This window comes from Pongo abelii, chromosome 3 (genome assembly GCF_028885655.2).
Source record: "Pongo abelii isolate AG06213 chromosome 3, NHGRI_mPonAbe1-v2.0_pri, whole genome shotgun sequence".
NCBI classification, from domain to species: domain Eukaryota; kingdom Metazoa; phylum Chordata; class Mammalia; order Primates; family Hominidae; genus Pongo; species Pongo abelii.
In genome coordinates this window covers 161813953-161836179 of record NC_071988.2, presented here as the reverse complement: position 1 = coordinate 161836179, position 22227 = coordinate 161813953, and the positions used below count along the sequence as shown (strand labels likewise).

The window sequence follows — 22227 nt, the reverse complement described above, 5'->3', positions numbered from 1 at the left end:
ATAGACTTGTCAAGTATTATGTATACCTGTTCGTTAAATATTCATGCAGTTAGAGAAGTCACCACTGCAGAGGGCTGAGTAATTTCCTTAATGCTTTTCCTCATGGTGGCCAACTGTTTTATAGACATAATCTGACTAATCCTTTCCATGAGGTATAGTAGGGGTCAGATGTGAATATACCTATTTTCAAATTAGGAATTGAGGTACAGAAAAGTTTAACAGAGTGATCAGAGTCACGAAACTGGTTCTGCTTCTGCCAAGGAACTCCAGTTCGAGTGCAGGAGTCCCATGCTAAGCCCCAGACCTCCATGCAAACCTCTAACTACTAGACAACACTAAGCTTGCAGGTTTAAAACATGAAAAGAAATTGCTAAATGTGATTCAGGGTGTACTTCGCATAATGTATTTCTGTGACACTTCATAGTAATGAGATAATTACCATGGATACTGTATTAGAGTATACATATTCTGTTAAGTTACAGCTGCAAGAAATCAGTAATGGCCATTAATCATTCCATGTTCATTCTCTGCGAATCTCAGATAGAAGTCAAGCTCAGAGTTCCAACAAACCTAAGACAAATTTTATAGTCATCATTTCTGCTGTTTACATGAAGTTTATGAATACAATAGACTTTCCCTAATTTAAACTAATTTGGACAAACAGCTGCCTGAATTGAGAAGAATTTGAATTGAAGTATAGTAGTAAATATATACTGCATGTGATATATTTAAAAGTAACAACAGTAATTCAAACTAGACTAGTGAACGGTTAGTAAATAAACATCCTTGGGGAACTACTTAAATATCTGAGAAGAATTCGTAATACATGTATCAATTGCTGATTTAAATTTGAATCTCTTCAGTTCTTGAGTTTTTGAGACTCATTTCTATATTAAGTAGGTTAAACATTCCCCTTATAACCTTTATTATACCTATTCTTTTACACAGTAAGCTTTTTTTGTACATAAGGATAAATATTCAGTTGGCCCCTAGCCAAGTTACAGCTAAATGCAAAATTAGCAGGAATTGAATTAATCAGGTTTTACTACACAGTATATAGAAATAGTGATAGACAAACTTATTATTTTCAAAATCAGGAATTAGTTACATATTTTAGAAGAGAATATGTAAACATGTGGTTTACATAAAGTTAAAAGGAAATCTAAAATGTCAGTTTGTTCACCTTCCAACTATACACAAGTAAACCTAGACAGATTATACAGTTCTGGGCTGTTAGATCTATAGGGGACTTCAGAGCTTTTGTCCAGGGCAAAAATGGCAGCAGAGCATAGTCAACTGACTTCCAGAGAGGATACAGCTTGGCCATGAGAGACATGATTCTAGGTCCCAGAGCCCCTGACTCTAAGCTTACAATAGGTCCACAATCCATCTGCTTATTCTAGGTAATACATGCAATGTGGACACCCAGAAAAGGTAGACGGCTTCTATATGTAACCTGGTCCAGTATCTAGTTACCCAAACTGACACGTTCAGACCCTTGATGTCACTTAAGGCCATTTACTCAAAATCATTCACGGTGAAGAAGAATAGTGCATAGTTGTATAAGTTTGCGAAGTTGTGGTTGCCAGAATGGGATACAACATTGTTGTCTGTGTCAGACAAGTGTTATGCACGAAGGGGAGCATTTTCCAATAGACAGGAGCAAAATAAAAACATGCAACAGGCTACAAATTCCTTTGAAATCAGGAGACTTGTGCATCTTTTGCATCCTCTGCACTCAGCTCAACACCTGACACCCAATGGGCCATCAAAAAGTAACAAATTCTTTTGAATGAATCATGTAATTTAAACACTTGGTTTTCTGGCATTTTTATAAAAGATAATTGTGATTAGGATTCAAGTGTAATTTTTCTTTCATGTTTACCAAAGTCAAGAAACCTTTGCAGAAGAATGTAATGAATTCTTGTTCTCTGATGTAAAATAAGGATCTTATTCAGTAACTATCTGCCAAGTTCAGCCACCCATCAGAGTTAAGAGTGCCTTCCAGGGTGATTTTGAAAGTAAGTTATTGATTTGTATCCAGAGTCCAAATAGGGACTCTTAGAGCTGGAACAAACCTTGGAGATCATGTAGTCCAACCCTCTCATTTTATAATTGAGGAAACACAGGTCTGGAAAGGTTAAGTAACTGCTGCCTGATCACATAATTAAGTTTGTTTAGTTACTGTGCTTTGCTGAGATCTGGAAAACACCACATGCATATTTTTGCTTTTCAAGTTCCTGACATTTTCTGTTGTGTACACTCAGGGTATTTTTAAATACTGATAAGCATGTGAATGCAAACCTCATGTAGTCAAATCTGGCAGTGTGGGCGGTCTTCAGTGAAATCTATTACATTGCCTTGCTTGATACCTTTTTGTTCAGCTCTTTTTGATGTGTGGTGTTTAGACAAAAGGTAACAAAATATTCAATGCAGTTAAAATCTTCCTTTCTTTCACATTCACATGACTTCAAAAATATCTCTAAAGTCATCAATTGTTATTACAAAAAAAAAAAATTGCTTCTGAACTGAGACCAAGGTGAAAAAAACTCTGTCCCAGGGGAGTTTTAGAGAGCTATAACCATGTAAAAGTAGGTAGTTACAGAAAATATTATGCAAACTTAACTGTAGCATTATAATGGAAACTGCAAAAATAATATCTGGATGGCTAGGTAAGAAAGATAAAACCATTGAAATACATACTTTTTACTCTACAGTTTTACAGTACATTTACAATGCACCACAATTTGAACAGAAAGTTGACAAACTCTGAACCTGTTTTAGGCAAAGTGATTTATCACATGAGGCACTGGGCTGGCGCAGGAATCCTGACCATCATTCCTGGGTCTTCCTCTGAGTTACATTATGGCCCTGGTCTCTGTGCCTCGATTTTCCCACTGTACTTCTCTCTGCAGTCAGGTGGATTATGGAAAATCATTGTAAAGTGACATTTACTAAGCTGCAGGGAACAAACACTTACTATTCAGAGCCTCCTAAAGTCATGGCAGGCTGACTTCTGCCTCCTCTGAGGTTTTGCTTAGAGTCATCTCTGACTATACTTCTTTGCTAATAGTTAAGGAGTGAATGTGAAGTTTATTCTGAATTTGGGAGACAAACACTTTCGAAAATATATACATGCTGGGCAGGTGGTATGTGCCCATAGTCTCAGCTACTTAGCTACTTAAGAAGCTGAGGCAGGAGGATCACTTGAGCCCAGAAGTTTGAGGCCAACCTGGGCAACATAGTGAGACCCCCATCTCAAAATAAGTAAATACATTAATAAAAATAGGAGTATACATATTGTTAAACTCTAAACCAAGTAGCAATTGTTGAGCTACTTGCCTCAAGACCAAGTCTGAGTTGTATTGATATGTACGTTAAGGATGGCATTGTCTATTTGCTTAACCAGCCTTGCAGGAATGATATTGGATCATGTAATGGGCTGAGTTGTGTCCTCTCAGATTCATTTGCTGAAGTCCTACTCCCCAGTTTCTCAAAATGTGACAGTATTTGGAGATAGGGTCATTTTAAGTTAAAATGAGGGCATTAGGGTAGGCCCTAACTGAAGATGACTACTATCTATATAAGAAGAGGAAATTTGGACCACAGGAAGATGCCAGGAATGAGTGCTGGCAGAGGGAAGACTGTTCAAGGACACAGTGAGAAACTGGCTGCCTGTAAGCCAAGAAGAGAGGCACAGGAGAAACCAACCCTGAAGACACCTTGATCTTGGACTACCAGCCTCCAGAACTGTAAGAAAATTAATGTATGTTGTTTGAGCCACCCAGTCTGTGGTATTTTCTTATGGCAGCCCTAGAAAACTAATACAGATCACTTCAAATATTTTACCTTTTGTAAGCAGCTATAACTGATTTTTTTTTTGGGGGGGTTTTGAGACGGAGTCTCGCTCTGCCACCCAAGCTGGAGTGCAATGGCATGATCTTGGCTCACGGCAAGCTCTGCCTCCTGGGTTCATGCCATTCTTCTGCCTCAGCCTCCTGAGTAGCTGGGACTACAGATACCCACCACCACACCCAGCTAATTTTTTTGTATTTTTAGTAGAGACGGGTTTCACCGTGTTAGCCAGGATGGTCTCGATCTCCTCACCTCATGATCCACCCACCTCAGCCTCCCAAAGTGCTGGGATTATAGGCGTGAGCCACTGCACCCAGCCCTATAACTGATCTTTATCATTACAAAATCAGAAGTTAGCACTAGAAGTGACCATTTTTCCTCCAGTGTCTCCTGAAACCTTCTGGATAAAGTCCAAGCTTCTTACCATGGCACAAAGGTCTATACAGCTCTTTCTTCTGCAGGCTTGTTTCTCCACCTTCCGCCCTACAGTCTGGCTCAAGCCAGATACAACCACAGTCAGGCGCTGCATAACGACATTTCAGTCAATGACAGGCCACATATATGATGGTGGTTCCACAAGATTGTAACGCCACATTTTTCATATTTTTACTGTACCTTTTCTGTGTTTAGATATGTTTAGATACACAACCAATTACCATTGTGTTACAGTTGCCTATAGTATTCAGTACAGTAACATGCTGTACAGGTTTGTAGCCTAGCAGCAATAGACCCCAGGTGTGTAGTAGGATATTAGGTTTGTGTGAGTACACTCTATGATGTTCACACAATGACAAAATCACTTAACACATTTCTTAGAATGAATCTTTGTCATTAAGCAAGTTTTCACTTAAAACCATGCTTCCTTCTTCTCTGACCCAAGGTGGTGCTCTCTCTGCCTGGGCTGTCTTCACCTCACTATGAATGCTTAAGTTCTTGGGTTGTGTATCAGCCCCAGCAGGAAGCCTTACTTCATCTGGACTGAGTGGCATGTGGCGCTTTGTGCTCCCACAGCGTGGTCGCCTATGCCTACTGCAAATGACACTGTCTTTGCCCATCTGCATTTCTTTCCTCTCCATTCTGAAGGAAAGAGATTGGCTTTTGTTCAGTAGTGTGTCCCTACTTGCTGATACAGAACCCAGCACCCAGTAGATGTTCAGTTAGTTAAATCTAAGCATGAGCAAATTTGTGCAAAATATTCCTTTAAAATATCAATTGAGAGCCAAACCCATCTAAGACACTGAGAGGACAGAGACATGTTCGAACCAAATTATCAGTTTCATTAGTTTGCTAGGGTTGCCAGTACCACACACTGGGTGGCTTCAACAAGAGCAATTTATTCCCTTATAAGGAGGCTTAGAAGTCCAAAGTCAAGGTGATGAGATGGTTTCTTCTGAGGCCTTGCAATGGTCTGAATGTTAGTCCTCCAGAATTCATGTGTTGAAACATAATCTCTGCTGTGGTAGTAAGAGGATGGGGCCTTTAGGGAAGTGATGAAGTCATGATGACATCACCCCCATGAGTGGATTATTGCCTCCCAAAGGGCTGGAAGGAACTAGCTTAGGCCTTTCCCTTTGCTCTTCTGTGTTTTCACCATGGGAGGACACAGTGTTCCCTTTTGCCTTTCTGTCCCTTCTGCCATGTGAGGATACCTAGATGGTGCCGTCTAATGAGTAATGGACGTTCACCAACACTGACATTGCAAGTGCCTTGATCTTGGACTTCCCGGCCTCTGGAACTGTGAACAAATACATTTATGTATAAATTACCCAGTCTCAGGTATTTTGTTATAGCAGCACAAACAGACTAAGATGGGCATCTCCCCTTTGCTGGTAGATGGGGTCATCTTACAAGAACACCAGTCTTATCACATTGATGCCCACTCTAATGACGTCATTTTAACTTAACCTGTAAAGACTCTGCTCTAAATGTAGTCACATTCTGAGATACTGGGAGTTAGGACTTCAACGTATGAAGTGGACACAGAATTCAGTTTCTGATCATTAGTCATGAGCACTGGCTTCATAGGTATTTACCACCTTTGTGTATCCCTAGACTGGACGTAGACTGCTACATTGCTGTACTTCTCCAGAAGGTTATTAGCCATAAAGATTCTGTAATAAGGGTATATTTTTATCAAGAAAGGAGGATTTTGCAGTTTGTTGTTTTCAGAGGTTGGAGTAGGCTATTATATTGGGAATTCTACAGCCCCAAGAATAAAGTCCTGGAAGACTGACGTTATGAAATTACTGCAGAATTCATTGCTGAGGCTGGACACAGTGGTTTAAATCTCTAATCTCAGCACTTTGAGAGGCTTAGGTGGGAAGATTGCTTGAGCCGAGGCCTGGGTGACAGAACAAGACGCCGTCTCTAAAAACAAAAATTTTTTAAAGAATTCATTGTGAACATTACTGTCTTCACTGGAAATTCCTGTTCTGAAATGGCCAGTACTTGGTTAACCCAGGAAATTCAATGGTCACGTGTCCAGTTCCTACCCAGGAGATGAAAACATTGGATCAGAAGGTTTTCTTCACTGCTCATTGGACTTTCAGGACTGGAAGAGGTCTGTGGATCACGATGAAGTCTTGTCTTTTAGCTTCAGATTGGACACAGAGGTTTTAGGCTGCCACGTCTTAAAGGGGCACTAAAGGGTCCACCCGGGCTCAGCCTTGGTCACTCCCTGTACATAATTGAAATCGCTGCCCACAGAAGTCAGTGAGGTTGTGAGAAAGAGGCTGTGTAAATGACTCTGACTGTTGCTATAACAACAGTACCTTGGTCTAATTTCTTTTGAAAAATGAATTTCAGCTGGTGGGATGAAGCCGAGCAGCTTCGCCCCACAGATGAAAGCTCTGCCGCCAGGCTGCAGAGCTCTGCTGTTTACGAACTGAATGTGTGGTGTGTACCTCCGCCTGGCTGAAAATTTTCAGAGCGGGTCAAATGACTTCCATGTTTGCCTGTATGTGAGAACGTGCCTGTCTGTCTGTGGGTATCTTCTTCATCCATGGGGGATTCATCCCGGAGAGAAAAATTCTCTCCTCCTGCCTTGGCTTCTGTTTATTAACAGAGTTACTCAAAAGACATGCAAATAATGACAGTTCCGTAATTGGTCAATGAAGGCAAGTCCCTAAGCCCCTTCAGGTTTGGAGTAAAAATCTGTGGTGAAATGGAGAATGGAGGCCTGGGAGTCAGATGCTGTCTAGAAATAAGAATTATGTCCTGTTTGCTCGCTCATTGAGGGTGTGTGTGTGGGTGTGTGTGTGTGTGTGGTGTGTGTGTGTGTGTGTCTGTCTGTCTGTCTGTCTGTCTGTCTGTCTGTCTGTCTCCAGGGGAAGGAGAGAGGGAGAGAATGAGAGAAACTGGAAATTCTCTTCCAGGAGGTAGCTCTTAGCTGCCTGGGAGTACTGCTTTATGCAAACTGCAACTCACAAGAAAGAGCAGTGTCTGGCCTCTTTGAGGGAAACACGAGGCTTTTTATAGAGTAAGAGATCTTATTTCAATACTTTTGTTTTCCAAAGGGAGATAAACATGTGCCGGGATTTTATTCAAAAGCAGTGTCAGGTCTGGGCACTCTGGCTGTTCGCATCCTGCTAAGCTGGTGCACGACTTCAGTGCTGTTGAGGAAAACAGTCTTTTGGAAGGGCTGAAAACAAAAATGAGAATTTCTTATTGAAAAGAAAGGACATTTTAAGTAAACAATGAAATAAAAAGATTGTTGAATCCTCCCCAAGGGAGAGAAAAGTACTCAGCCTCCCTGAAATATTGCTCCTTCCCACCTCCCTCCTTCCAGAAAATAAACAAATCGAAACCTCACGCTTAGTTCTAACATGCCTATTCTTTGGTCTGTGTTGTTGGTGTAAGTCTCCAGCTGTGAATGATGCAGATAAGATCTGATCTTTTCATTTGCCGTCCTCCTCCCTTATGGGGAGGAAAGCCTTCCCTTCTTCCTCACCAACCTCCTTTACCGGCATTTCTTTACAGCTCTAAATAAAATCCCATTAGGAATTTCAGATTGTAAGGCAAGGTCATGTATACAAGCATGTTTGAATAGAAAATGTATTCATGACTTCTAGTGGGAGATTATCAGGAGATATTCCTAAGGATATTGTTTCTTGTCCTTAAAAATAAATGTAATGTTATATGTGTGTGTATTTATGTATATGAAACAACAGAGCAGTGCAGGGTTCAGATTGTGGAATACTGATGGCAACTACCAGTCTCAGTGGAGCTTTTTCCTACAGAAAGCTACTGAGTGAAGGAAGCTACCGCTGGGATGCACACATTTGCTCTCTTCTGAAGTTTTCAGGGCTGCAGTCATCATCACTTCTCAAACACATGCTAAATTTGCAGAGTGACATCTTTCCTTGTAGAGGAAGCACAAGGCTTTTCTGTGAATCAGCCAGATCTGACTCAAAGACATGAACACATCCCCTTTAGAGCGTCATGACACAGGTGTCTAAAACACTTTCCCAGAATTTCTAAGCACATTTGCTGCAGTTTGATTGGGACAGAAGTCATCAGATGCAAAATAGCAGAGTAGGTGAGAGCATAGATTTGAGAGGCAGGCACAACTGAGTAGGGCTGTGCTGTGTGCCCTAGGACAAACTCCCTGTCCTCTCTGAACCCATTCATGTCCTTTAGGTTATTGTGAGGGTTAACCTTTAGGTTATTGTGAGGGTTAATCGAGGTAAGATATGTAAAGCACTTAGCTCAATGCCTGGCTGGTTAGCTCTCAGTCAATTAGAATATTGTATGACAATGATATGTTGAAACATTTAGTAAGCAGTGAGTCAATTTCTCTGATAAAAACTTAGAAGTTTAGAGCATTCTACTGAAAACTATGTGAGATTTGAAAATCATATGGCCTTAGCATTTGCAAAGATAACAGTCTTGCTTTTAATGAATAGTTGATAATTTTGTTAACACCAGTTTAAACTGCATGTATAGAGCTTGTGAAAAACTTTATAACTTCAGATACAAAGACTACACAGGATTCCTGTGACTTGTGATGAAAACATAATTTATTCATTCCATTGGGAGAAAGCCAGGAGCCTGTAAAAACATTTATGTATTTGGAAATTTGGAGATTTGAGGGGATCTTGGAACTTAGAGTTTCTAAATGTGGAGGACTTCGGCTGCCACTCCTCCTGATGTTTTACGATCCATTCCCAATATGTTGTTGTGCATTCAGTTGGTACTTATTACATGTTTAAGCATAATTAAAGGATAAAAACATACCTAAAGATTCAGCCACACCCCCCAAAAAAGATTTAAACTATTTTTAAAGAGTAAGTAAATCAGGATGTTGCTTTAGCACTTACAGCTGGAATTGGATGGGCGTTCATGTTCCAAACATTGAAAAGAAGCACCATCAGCCTTATGTACTTCCAAGACTTTTTGGGAATAGAGTTTTAAATGTGACCCATAGCAGAAAGAAAAAAGATCATGGTCATTTCTAAAAATAACCTCAAAGTACCTCAAAATGTTTTGAGTGGTTCTGTCCCCCTGGGCTGGGGGCTCCGTGGTGCCCCTGTAGTCCCTTGGGACTCTGCAGCTATTATTTCAGATGCCCACTAAGAGGGTGAGGCCCCTTTAAAGAGGATCCTTTTCTTCCTGGAGGATTTCAGAATGGAGATTTTTAACTGCTTACGGCTGACATCCCCTCCAGAGATCCAGCATTTCCCACTGAACAGGTACAGGGAAGCCGCATTCTGGGATGGTCGAAAGCAGAGATTTTAAACACTTGGCTCTTATGGCAATATTATATGTGATATATATACAGATTATATACATAATTTTAAAATTCAAATTCATTTACTCATAGAGAGTGAAGTTGTTTTCTCTCTAAGTAATGTTAGGAGTCTATAAGATTGCCAAGGGAGGCTTCGGGAGTTGTAATAAGATTTTCCTTTTCTTTTCCTGTTAGTCTGCCCTGCACATAGATCTCTCTAAAACAAATGTATCCAACTTTTTTCAACATATGTGTGGCATGTGGTCACTTTTTGGCATGGGCTTTGCTCTGGGGAGTGAGTTGAGCTTTCGGCACCTGGCATAGAGCCCGACACACAGACACAGAGCACCCCTCAGTTCACTGAATGAAAGTGAAGGGAAATATATAATGTGGAGGGGGAAATGGTCAGGGATATTACTGTGCTCAGAGAAACCTAAAATGTTTTAAAAAATGACACATTTTTATGAAAAATGTTCTAGAAATCCAGCAAGCTTCTGCAGAATTCAGAATCCTCTAAGGTTTCAAAAAGCCCCATGTAGAGCACTGTTTCTTAGTTCTGTTTATGAGAGCCCCCAGAGTATCACCAATCAACTCAGGAACATTTTGTAGTGACATTGGGTTTGTATGTGTGTGCATACTTAAAAAAATCACACCACCAACCTCACAGTGTCAGAATCGAACAGAATTATTAATCTAGATCAGAATTTCTAAAAGCTGGGGAATCCTAGACCAACAGCCCCAGAAGAATCAGGTTTTTATTCAGTTTCTTTAGATACCTGTGCCCCCCACCTTGTGTCCCAATCTGGGCTACTTAATTAGAAGCTATGAAGGTGGGACCAAGAAATCTGCATTTTTAACAGGTTCTCAGGTCACTACTTACACTAAAGTTGGAAAATTACTAAAGAAAATCAAACCTCTAAATAACTCTCAAGATCCTTTCTAAGGGCACTTAAATCTAGAAGACAGTTCTGGAAATGTTTTGCACACTCTTCACATTCTACTAATTAAAATATCTAACACATGAGTATTCTGGGTCATTCATTAAATAAGCAAGTCAAATTCATCCATGTGTTCATAGGCTTATTACCTGCTGGTAGAATGGAAAGAGAATAAGCATGTGATAATTGATTCCAGTGAATCATCTTCTAGTTTGACCAGAACAGATCAAAATGACCAAAATGTTCTCTTTGAGCCTCTAAATTAGTTATAGCATCTGCAAGCTAAGACTCTCTCTTATCTTCAAGCCTTGGGAAAGACTTGTGTGTCTACCAGCTGGTGAAGGAAGCTCACTCACACTTTTGGTTGAAGAGGGTGCTATAGTGGGTGAGAACCACTTGAAGCCTTTGTATGGAAATTTAAAATTCAAGTCTGAAAATAAGCAGCATTTGGGGTTTACATTCATGTGAAAACATGTGACCATGGTAATGTCGCTTAAAGTCTCTGGATTTCAGTTTCAGTTTTCTTTTCCACAAATCACTTCATATGTTCTCTAGTGGTTCTCATCAGGGATTCACTGGACCCTTAGAGTCCTCAAAAATATTAAGAAGGAGATAGTCCATTTTCAGTATTTTAAACTAACCAAAAGAAATTATACGTTTATTCTGAGAACACTATGCTGTCCAACATTTTCAAGAGCCTGCTTTGGGGATCAATTACACCAACTCATTGTGGTTATTTGAGAGCTCTTTTTAGCATTCATTCATTCGTCCATGAAGGAAAATAGTTATAGTGTGATATGAATTAGAATGTCATGGAGGGTCTCTTAACCAACATCAGGAGTTGTAGGAAATGGCTGTCAAGAGAGACTGTGGAGTAGGTAATGTCTAAACTGAATTGTAAAGGACACATAGAATTGGTCAGGTGAAGAAGTTGGTTAAGTGTAAAATATGCAAAGGCTCAGAAAGAGAGAAAACAAATGTGGTATGTCCTGGGAACTGCAAATATTTAAGTATAGCTGAAAGTTTGGAGTTGAGTGGGGTTGAGGGGTAAGCGGGGGAAGATGAGAGGTAATGGCTAAGCCTGGAGAGTTTAGCTGGGATGAGGATCCAGTCAGAGGGCCTGTGTGCCAGACCTGAATGATGCTGAAGATGGTGGACAGCTTTAGAAAAGCTTAAAGTGAAGAACGGGCATGATCAGATTCACAATGTATGGAGAAAACCGCAGCCACGATGCAGAGAATGGGTTGGAGGTGGCGAGACTGAGGCTGGTCAGGAGCTGCTACAGAAATTCATGAGAGAAATATTGAGACTCTGAATGGGGTAGTGGCATTGTAGGCGGAAGATGAGACTAAAATTCATAGAATGGATAGTTCTTGAGGTTTAATTGGGTATGGTTGGTGGGGAAAGGCTGGAACCAAGGAAGATCCCTGAAAGCACAATCTGAGAAAGCATATCACAGGTGGCATCAGAACCCCATGCCTTTGATGAGGGCATGACTGTGCTTTGTCCAGTCCTGGATGAGGGTGCAGTGTGGCTTATGGAGGAGTCAGACCTGAGTTTGAATTTGAATCTGGGTTTAGCTGTCTTCTGCCCAGCCCCCTGAGTTCTGTAATTTCAGACACACTGCTTAACCCACGATGCCTCTGCAAGATGACTGTAATAAAACCTATCTTTTAGAATCATTGGGAGCAGGAGAGAAGGAATATGGTGGTTTACTAGAGTTGACATTAGAAATTGGCTGTCTTCCATCTTACAGTCTTCATTATTAATAGTAGCATCACTATCTTTATTCCCAAGCTCTGTGGTCCTGCCCAACTTCATGCAAAATCAGGGACAGGACAGTAAGAGTTTCTTTGACTTGTCAGCACTGCTAAAAGTCTAATGGAATAAAATACCTCTTTGTCATGGACACTCTGGCCTGTGGAACACTACAAGAATCTGCTAGGATTGGGGGCCCCTGTGTCAGCAGAGGCCTGGTAATCTTAGCCATGCTCCTCCTTGCTGTGGGTGTCATGCACCCTCGCCCACCACACCCTCTCCAAAACACTGCCCCTTTCCCTGTAGAACCATCCAGCCAGCACATAGCCTGCCCCACAGGTTTGTGGTGAGGATAAAATATGATTCTGTGTGAAAGTTCTTTGTAATTCCAAAGGCACAGCTATTCTTATTACTACTGGTTTGGACATAATGCACAACCCTCCCACTCCCCATTCTGTCCCTCTCTGCCTCTCATTTTCACTGTCTGTCTTTCTCTCTCTCTGTCTCTCACACACACACACACACACACCAGTTTCACAGTAACACAAGCCATCAAGCCACACTAAATGAGGGACTTGTGCTGGACCATTATGGAAGAGGAATTGTTTCCTTCAGAGTAATTGACACATGATAGCAGCCCATATTGTCATAGGCATTGGATGAACAGCATACTTCAGCTCCTGGCACCACAGCTTCACCTAATGGGAGAAAACATTTATATGTAATAATAGTAATACAAGAGCAAGAAGGCTGATGCTCAGGAAAAGAGTTTCTGTGATTCTTCCACGAGGGTGCAGTCATACTAAGAGGCTTCGGGCTTTGCGAGGCAGAAGGGCCAGGGACTTCCTAAGATACGGCTATTCGGTATGAGACTCTGTCCTGAGTCCTGAGGAAAGGAAAGTCACTGGGACATTTCCCTGTGCGCAGCCAGGCATTCCCATGTTCTCTGAGCAGGGAGCTTGTGAATCAGCCTTCTCAGCCACATAGCTGGCTCTGTGTCTCCCTCTCCGCCTCCCTCTGTCTCCCATGAGGAACATAAAGAGAATTAGACTCCCAGACCACCTTTCCATATAGCAAAGGATGATGAGACAGACAGAAGGGATGCTAAGATTGCTCTGCTATTTTGGACATAACAAAACAAAACATAAAAATTATAGCACAGCATCTTCAATAATGTCTTTCTTATATTCCAAAATGCAGATACATGAAATATATAAATCAAGATTTGGGTTAAAGGGGCATGCAGTGGAGAACTTTAGGCCCTGGAGGAAAGGGAACACTCAGAGGCTCCAATCAGGTGGCATGCTGAAAATGTATTTGATTCGAACCTCAACGATCTAGCCTCTGCTGTTCTACAATCTAGGACATGAATGCATTAGCACTTGGACTTGGACTTGAATTGCAAATTTGATTTTTGTTGTTCATATTAAAAAAGCTACATCAGATGCTTGGAAAACATTAGGGTTTTGCTGGCTGGGGAACAGAAATACTCTACCTATTTGTGTTTTGAAGATCCAGTAAGCATTCCTTCTCAGTTGCAGTTGTAACTATTTCTATCACTGTATTTTGAAAATGGTAAAGCTAAGCCTTAGTGGGTGTTTACTGGTATCAGGTGTGAGGCTAAGTGCTCTCTACATTATTTCATTTAACCTCAGACTCACGGTAACTCTATGAGCTAGATATTATTGACCCACTTTGCAGGTAAGGAAACCAAGGCTTAGGAGAGGTTAAATAAGTTTTCCAGTATTCATTTATCCAACATGTATTATTGTCTGTTCTGAGCTACTGGAAACAAAATGGAAGAACCCCTGCCTTCATATAACTTATATTCTAATGGAAGGTATCATAGCCAACACTTCTTAAGAATCAGACAATATTGATATGTATTAGCTCTTAGGTAGGTGATGTTGGATTTGAACTCAAGCATTCTAACTCCAGAGCCAGTGCTCCTGTTTCTCTAATTCTCACTGTACTGCCTCACCCAGCTGCTCACTCAGCCGTAAGAGGTGAAACTTGGGTTCCCAGCCAGACCTGCCTGATTCTATGGTCTTGGCCACCACCATTTTACAGAGAACAAATGGACCAGCTTTGTTTACTTCTCTGTCCTGCTCCATTCATTGCATGACCTGGAACAGAGTCATGGACTTGGACTTTCTAAAATCGAGTCAGTTCATTGTTAAGACAAATGCTTATGTTTTGAAGGTTAACATCACTCCAGGAGGTGCCAAAAGCCCTAACCCTCATTTCCTTTAAGTCCTGAAGCTGTGATATTTGACCATGCTGCTATGTTTGGAGCTATGTTCGAGTATCTTCCATACTTCTGATCAAAACCATGGTATCTTGCTTTGTCCAATAAATAATATCATTTTCTAGCAGTTTCTTTGTAATACAATGAGTTGAGCCAGTATTTTTTTTTTTTTTTTTTTCCGTCAAATTCCAGTGTATTCCCATTGGGGCCTTGTGTTCAGCAGTTCGAGGGTCTCTACCAAATGACTATGGGCTGTGTTTGATATTGTAAAAATATAAGATTTAGGAACAAGGGTTAGACTGGATTTTTACTCAGGGACCCTTTCTACTCTGTTTACTTTTCTTTCTTTCTTTCTTTTTTTTTTTTTTTTTTTTTTGAGATGGAGTCTTGCTCTGTCACCAGGCTGGAGTGCAGTGGCACAATCTCGACTCATTGCAGCCTCTGCCTCCCAGGTTCAAGTGATTCTCCTGCCTCAGTCTCCTGAGTAGCTGGGACTACAGGTGTGTGCCTCCACCCCAGCAAAATTTTGTATTTTTAGTAGAGACGGGGTTTCACCATGTTGGCCAGGATGGTCTCAATCTCTTGACCTCGTGATCTGCCCACCTCAGCCTCCCAGAGTGCTGGGATTACAGGCGTGAGCCACTGTGCCTGGCCATACTTTTCAAATATAATCATCTACTTATGAAAAAGCACCTAGCAGTAAAATGACACTTTGTGAACTTTGCCACATCTCCACATTAGTTTTATTATCCATGGTGCTCCTCTAGACGCCCGGCAGTTTCACACGTGAGTGTTCAGGTGTCAGGGGCAGAGGGAATCCTCCTCCTCTCTTGCATTGGTTCTGTAATACACAGCACCTTGCCAAGAATAAGAGAGTACCTGAGTGGAAAGACCACTGAGCCTTTTCTCTCCTACCCTGTCATTCTGCCTTCTGCCTGCAACTATGTAAAGTCACTGAAACCCTTCTAACCCCTCCCAGTTGCCCCTCTGTCACTCAGCAAGCATCTCCCCAGTAGCTATTCTATGCCAAGCTCTTTCACCACGACCACATGCACTGGCCCTTTCTGGCAGAAAGGAAAGCAGCACACAGATGAGTTAGGTTTATAATTGATAAGTCCATAGAATTAGCAAGACTTCGTAACTGGACTTTTAAAATGAGTCCAGTTAAGTGGATAGCACTCTTTAGGGTAAGAGATCTATCACTCCCAAAACCAAGAATGTAGAGGCTGGAATCAGGCATTCCTTATGGTCAATGGGGCTGCCTTCTGCTCAGATTCAAACTCTTCTCTTAGCCCTGTGAATTAGACAATAGAATGATTCGTTCCATTTGCAATTGTTTATTAACCCCTGCTATGAACCTGAGGACTGGGTGCAGGCCTGTGGTGCTTACACAGGAAGCACGTCATCCACGGTTCCTACCTTCTTGGAACTCACCAAACAGACACTTAAGCAGCTGCCCCAAAGCATGAAAAAGCTATGGTAGTGAAGTACAGACTGCTTGGAAAGACCTATTTCAGGACATCCAACCTAGTATAGTTGGTCAAGGAAGGCACCTAACATAGCTAGGGTGGGGAAGAGTATAAGAGAAGATTTCCTAGAGTAAGTGAAATCTAAGATCTAACCTGAAAAATAAGCAGCTATTACCCAGGGGAAGAGGAGAGGGAGCAGGAGGACGTTCCAAGAAAACAAAAAAACATGGACAATGCCCTAGAGGCGGAAGGAAGCTTTGCACCTTAAAGGTGAAAGAATTCTAGGCTCTGAAGAGAAACCGGAGTGTCAGCACCTTTAAGGAACTAAAAGTTTCAAGAGAGTTTATGGAAAATGTAGGGTAAAGGAGAAGAGGGGAGGAGATGCTGAATAGAGAGGCAAAAAGGTGTGCCTGGAAAGATGAGCAGGAGCCAGGTGGTTTTTGGCAAGAGTCAGTTTGGACTTTTTTTTTTTTTTTGAGACGGAGTCTCGCTCTGTCGCCCAGGCTGGAGTGCAGTGGCACGATCTCGGCTCACTGCAAGCTCCGCTTCCTGGGTTCATGCCATTCTCCTGCCTCGGCCTCTCAAGTAGCTGGGACTACAGGCACCCGCCACCACGCCCAGCTAATTTTTTGTATTTTTTTTTTTTTAAGTACAGACGGGGTTTCACCGTGTTTGCCAGGGTGGTCTCGATCTCCTGACCTCGTGATCCACCTGCCTCGGCCTCCCAAAGTGCTGGGATTACAGGGGTGAGCCACCGCTCCCGGCCCTAGTTTGGACTTTAACCTAAAGACAGTGGAAGTCATTGCAGAGTTATACACAAGAAAGGCAGTCTATTTTTTTTTTTTTTTTTTTTTTTTTTTGGAAAATGTGGCATTATAAGGAGTAGATTGAGGGAACACAAAACAGTAAATAAAAAAATAGACTAAAGAGCAAATGAATGGTGGCAAAGTGTAAAAGACGAGTTAGAAGATGGCTGCAACAATCTAGTAGAGATAATGGTATCCTGGCCAAGGACAGTAACAGTAACGGAGGAAGGAGATGAGGGCGCACATTAGTTATATTTTGGAGGTGGAATCCATAGGACTTGGTGATTGCTGACGTGGGAGGTTTCAAGAAAAATGCTCAAGTATCTGACTTGGATAAATGGATAGATACTGAGATGGGGAACATTGATGAGGATCTGATTTGGGTAACAAAGGATAATAAGCTCAGTGTTGAGACATGTTGAGTTTTAGATGTCCATGAAATATCCAGTAGGAGAACATTGGATTTAGTGGAGCTGAGTACTAATCCAATGAGCCTGCTTCAACTATCTTTTCTAGGCTGACGACCCCAAAACAATGTACCCAGCCCAGTTTTGTGAGCCTGGGAAGATGAGCATCTGTTGGGGCCGTCGGCCTAGAGAAGATAGTTGAAGCTGTTGTAATTGATGAAATTGTCTAAGCAAGAATGTAGGGTGAACAGAAGGAGAAAAAAAGCTTAAGACAAAACATTGAAGAATCCCATCCTTTAGGAAAAAGAATGACTACATAAGAGATTGAGAAAGAGCTGGTAAAGGGAGAAGGAGGAAATTGAGAAGAGTGTGATGTTGTGGAAATCGGTGGAAACGTGCTTTTAGAGAAGAGCGAGCCTATCAAAAGGTGCTGAAAGGTGAGGTCACATAAGAACTTAAAGTAAGTTTGGGATTGCATTAAACATTAACTTTCAATTCTATGCTATTTAGTACATGTGTTAAATTCCATATTCTTAGAAGTTTTTATTTTAGCATTTTTTAAAAATGTTGATTTAATTCCTTGATGTTCTCATTTAAGTTGTGGCAAGAATTTAGGATAGGTATTAACATTGTTTTCAAGTATGTTACATTTTGGCCCAAGTCTCATGTCAAGCATTCATGGTGGCTCACACCTGTAATCCCAGCACTTAGGAAGGCTGAGGCAGGCTGATCACTTGAGGCCAGGAGTTCCAGACCAGCCTAGCCAACAGGGTGAAACCCCGTCTCTACTAAAAATACAAAAATTAGCCAGGCATGGTGGCGCATGCCTGTAATCCTAGCTACTCTGGAGGCTGAGGCAGGAGAATCGCTTGAACCTGGGAGGTGAAGGTCTCAGTGAACCAAGATAGCACCACTGCACTCCAGCCTGGGCAACAGAGCAAGACTCCATCTCAAAGACAAAACAAGAAAGAAAATAATAACAGATTATTCTTCCTTGCTGAGAATATTGCCCTTATTAACTATCTCTTTTCTTTTGTTTCCCACCCTTCAATTTTTCGTTTGTTTTCTATCTCTTAGCCCTGTGAGCTCTGCTTTTAGATAAAACCTTTTCCCATACAATTTGAATTTCAGTGTTGCCTGATTTTGAAATTATAAGTATGACTTCTTTCCTGTGTGTCGTAAACCACTTTAAAGTTAGTTCATCGCAATGCACATCTCAATTCTTAAAGAGTAAAATATGACTTGGAGGTTTAGTCATCCTCTTTCCTGTTTCTTTTCCAGCTACAAGAGACTGTGAAAAGGAAGTTGGAAGGAGCTCGATCACCACTTAATGGAGACCAGCAGAATGGTGCTTGTGATGGGAATTTTTCTCCGACTAGCAAACGAATTCGAAAGGACATTTCTGCGGGGATGGAAGCCATCAACAATTTGCCCAATAACGTGCCACTGCCTTCAGCTTCTCCTCTTCACCAACTTGACCTGAAGCCTTCTTTGCCCTTGCAGAACAGTGGAACTCACACTCCTGGGCTTCTAGAAGATCTAAGTAAGAATGGTAGGCTCCCTGAGATTAAACTTCCTGTCAACGGTTGCAGTGACCTGGAGGATAGCTTCACCATCTTGCAGAGCAAAGACCTCAAACAAGAACCTCTCGATGACCCTACTTGCATAGACACATCAGAAACATCTCTTTCAAATCAGAACAAGCTGTTCTCAGACATTAACCTGAATGATCAGGAGTGGCAAGAATTAATAGATGAATTGGCCAACACGGTTCCTGAGGATGACATACAGGACCTGTTCAACGAAGACTTTGAAGAGAAGAAGGAGCCAGAATTCTCGCAGCCGGCAACCGAGACCCCTCTCTCCCAGGAGAGTGCGAGCGTGAAGAGCGACCCCTCTCACTCTCCCTTCACACATGTCTCCATGGGATCTCCCCAGGCGAGGCCTTCTTCTTCTGGTCCTCCCTTTTCTACTGTCTGCACGGCCACTAGTTTACCTTCTGTTGCCAGCACTCCCGCAGCTCCAAACCCTGCAAGCTCACCAGCAAACTGTGCTGTTCAGTCCCCTCAGACTCCAAACCAAGCTCACACTCCAGGCCAAGCTCCACCTCGGCCTGGAAATGGTTATCTCCTGAATCCAGCAGCGGTGACAGTAGCCGGTTCAGCGTCAGGGCCTGTGGCTGTGCCCAGCTCTGACATGTCTCCAGCAGAACAGCTCAAACAGATGGCTGCACAGCAGCAACAAAGGGCCAAACTCATGCAGCAGAAGCAGCAACAGCAGCAACAGCAGCAGCAGCAGCAGCAACAGCAGCAGCAGCAGCAGCAGCAACACTCAAATCAGACTTCAAATTGGTCTCCCTTAGGACCTCCCTCTAGTCCATATGGAGCAGCTTTTACTGCAGAAAAACCAAATAGCCCAATGATGTACCCCCAAGCCTTTAACAACCAAAACCCTGTAGTGCCTCCAATGGCAAACAACCTGCAGAAGACAACAATGAATAACTACCTCCCTCAGAATCACATGAATATGATCAGTCAGCAGCCAAATAACTTGGGTACAAACTCCTTAAACAAACAGCACAATATTCTTACTTATGGCAACACTAAACCCCTGACCCACTTCAATGCAGACCTGAGTCAGAGGATGACACCACCAATGGCCAACCCCAACAAAAACCCCTTGATGCCGTACATCCAACAGCAGCAACAGCAGCAGCAACAGCAACAGCAGCAGCAGCAGCAGCAGCCACCACCTCCACAGCTCCAGGCCCCTAGGGCACACCTGAGCGAAGACCAGAAACGCATGCTTCTCATGAAGCAGAAAGGAGTGATGAATCAGCCCATGGCTTACGCTGCACTTCCATCCCACGGTCAGGTAAGTGTGAAAGTGAGACACACTTCGAGCAGTTCTTGTGGTGCATTTCAGACTATCAATGTGTGATGCTCTACAAACTTCCACTGTAGTGGGGTCTAATTGCCTGCAGAAAACCTCTTTACACATCCTCAAGTAGTGGCCAGGTTTGGAGTGTTCTTTTTCCATTTCTCCTAAGAGATGGAAAAGGGTGGCACGATAAACTTTCTTGTATTTCAGTGTCTAGGAATCAAACTTCTTTTATTCCCAACTGCAGATAAGAATTACATAAAATTCTCACTCTAAGGGAGGGAGGCTGCAGAGGTCACTCCACCAAACACGGCACTACCTCTGTAGCTTCTCTACCAGCTCGCATGATCCCAGGCTCTGGGTGGTGGGGGAAGCGGGGGACGTTCAGGGCTACCTACAACAGTTTTATAAGGCCCTGAGCAGGCTTCAGCTGTCTTACTGAATTATGAATAATGGGAAATTTGGCTTGTTGATGTTCAAATATAGGAGAGCTTTCTGTATTTTCAAAGTGAAGTGGAGGGTAGATTTTTGTAGGACCTTATAATGTTTAAACACTTGCTGCTAGACTAGCAACAGTTAGAAGCTGGTTCAGTCTTCTTACTTGGGAGTGCAATGAAACCTCTCTGATTCATTCAGCTCTATTTCAGGAAAATGTGATGGTGAATATATCTTAGTGCTGTATTAAAGTCTCTACTTTCCCACTGTCCTCCTTCATGGGAGGTTGGGCTCTCGGTGTGCATGGTGAAAAATGAGCAGCAACCAGTCGGGAAGTGAATAGTCATTGACAACCTTTTCACTCTCTTCATCCTGACCAGTGGCAAACAGCCAAAGCTCCTTTAATATAACATTTTTTCTACCCTGAAGGAGAGAGTGGGGAAATGCCCATTGAAGCGACTCCCCCTGCCCTACATGGATGAATTCAAGAGAGATCATCTTATTGCCAGTTGCTGTGCTGTGCCTCAATTCTTCCAGGATGCAGACACAGTCATTTTACTTGGAGAATTTGCAGAAAAGTCTTTGCTTTAGAGGCCCTCATGTCTAAACAGGTTCTAACTAGTGCTTGGATAGGTGTCCACAGTTGAGTACTTTAGAAGCACTGGGAAATAATGCAGGCAGATCTTGCCTTACTTGGTTATTTGCATCTTGCAGCTCCTGGAGTGCCCCACCCCACCCCCGAAACCCTAAGCCTGATGGAGCTGCAGGGCTGGAGGTGGTGCTGGCCTGCAGAGACAGGCCTGAGCTCTGTGGCTTCATTCTTGTCCTCAGCCTTACAACCCCCAAACCTCACAGTGGCTTCTTGTCTGCACATGCCAGCCGGCTCTAAAGATTCCATCTGGATAAATAAAAGTATAACTTGGTTTACATTGACTGCAATCAGTAGCTACTAGAAAAATATCATTGAAATGTGAACTTCTATGTATTATCTTAGTTTCATTAAGAATATATACCATTGGGGAGATACAGCATTTTATACACTTCCAGATTAAGTTCTGAAGCAGGCAGAAATATAAGCAATATACATGAATGTTTGTAGTAGTCCAGGCGTGTCAGAAGGTTTATGAGATCACAAGCTGTCAGAATGGTCTGTTGTTAATACAAATTGTGCTTCTACATTTGCTGTTTTTACACTAGCTACAGTAGAGTATTTCCTTCAAGCCAGACCAAAGATGAATAATTAATTCCAGTTCACAGGCTCTGCAGACATGTGAGTGCAATGATGCACCCATCCTCACCCCCACTAAATGTCTTTCGAAATGTGCCAACTTGGGACAAGTTCCTGTCTTTGTGGGAACATGAGTTTTAAGGGTACTTCTTTCGGGTCCTTATGCCTGCCTAACTATGAGTCATTGAAGCTGGTAGCTGCAGAGGTCATGTTTTGAAAGAGCTCAGTCAGCTGAAGAAGCAAAGTGATGTTTTTCCAGATTAAATCTGTGTGCTCCTCCTCTCTTCTCTCGTCTCACGAAGTATTTTCAGTGTGGACAGAATATTCTTTTGTGAGTCCTCATTAGAATAATCACTTCTTAACCTCATAAAAACTCATCAGGTAAAAGCGTGCTTTTTAATGAAATATTAACTCACCACTGTTTGAAACGAGCTTCAAAATACATAGATAAACATGTGAATGTCTTTCTGCAAAC

At 42.2% G+C, this 22227-nt stretch overlaps 1 protein-coding gene across 4 annotated transcripts in view; it reads left to right on the top strand.

The window, feature by feature from the left end:
* MAML3 (mastermind like transcriptional coactivator 3) overlaps positions 1-22227 on the top strand; it is a 434306-nt gene that overhangs the window by 242030 nt on the left and 170049 nt on the right. For all 4 annotated transcript variants that reach the window (XM_054553544.2, XM_002815157.5, XM_054553546.2 and 1 more), the window contains exon 2: positions 18491-20083. In XM_054553544.2, coding sequence (XP_054409519.1) covers positions 18491-20083 — 1593 coding nt within the window. The remainder of the gene's footprint in view (positions 1-18490; positions 20084-22227) is intronic.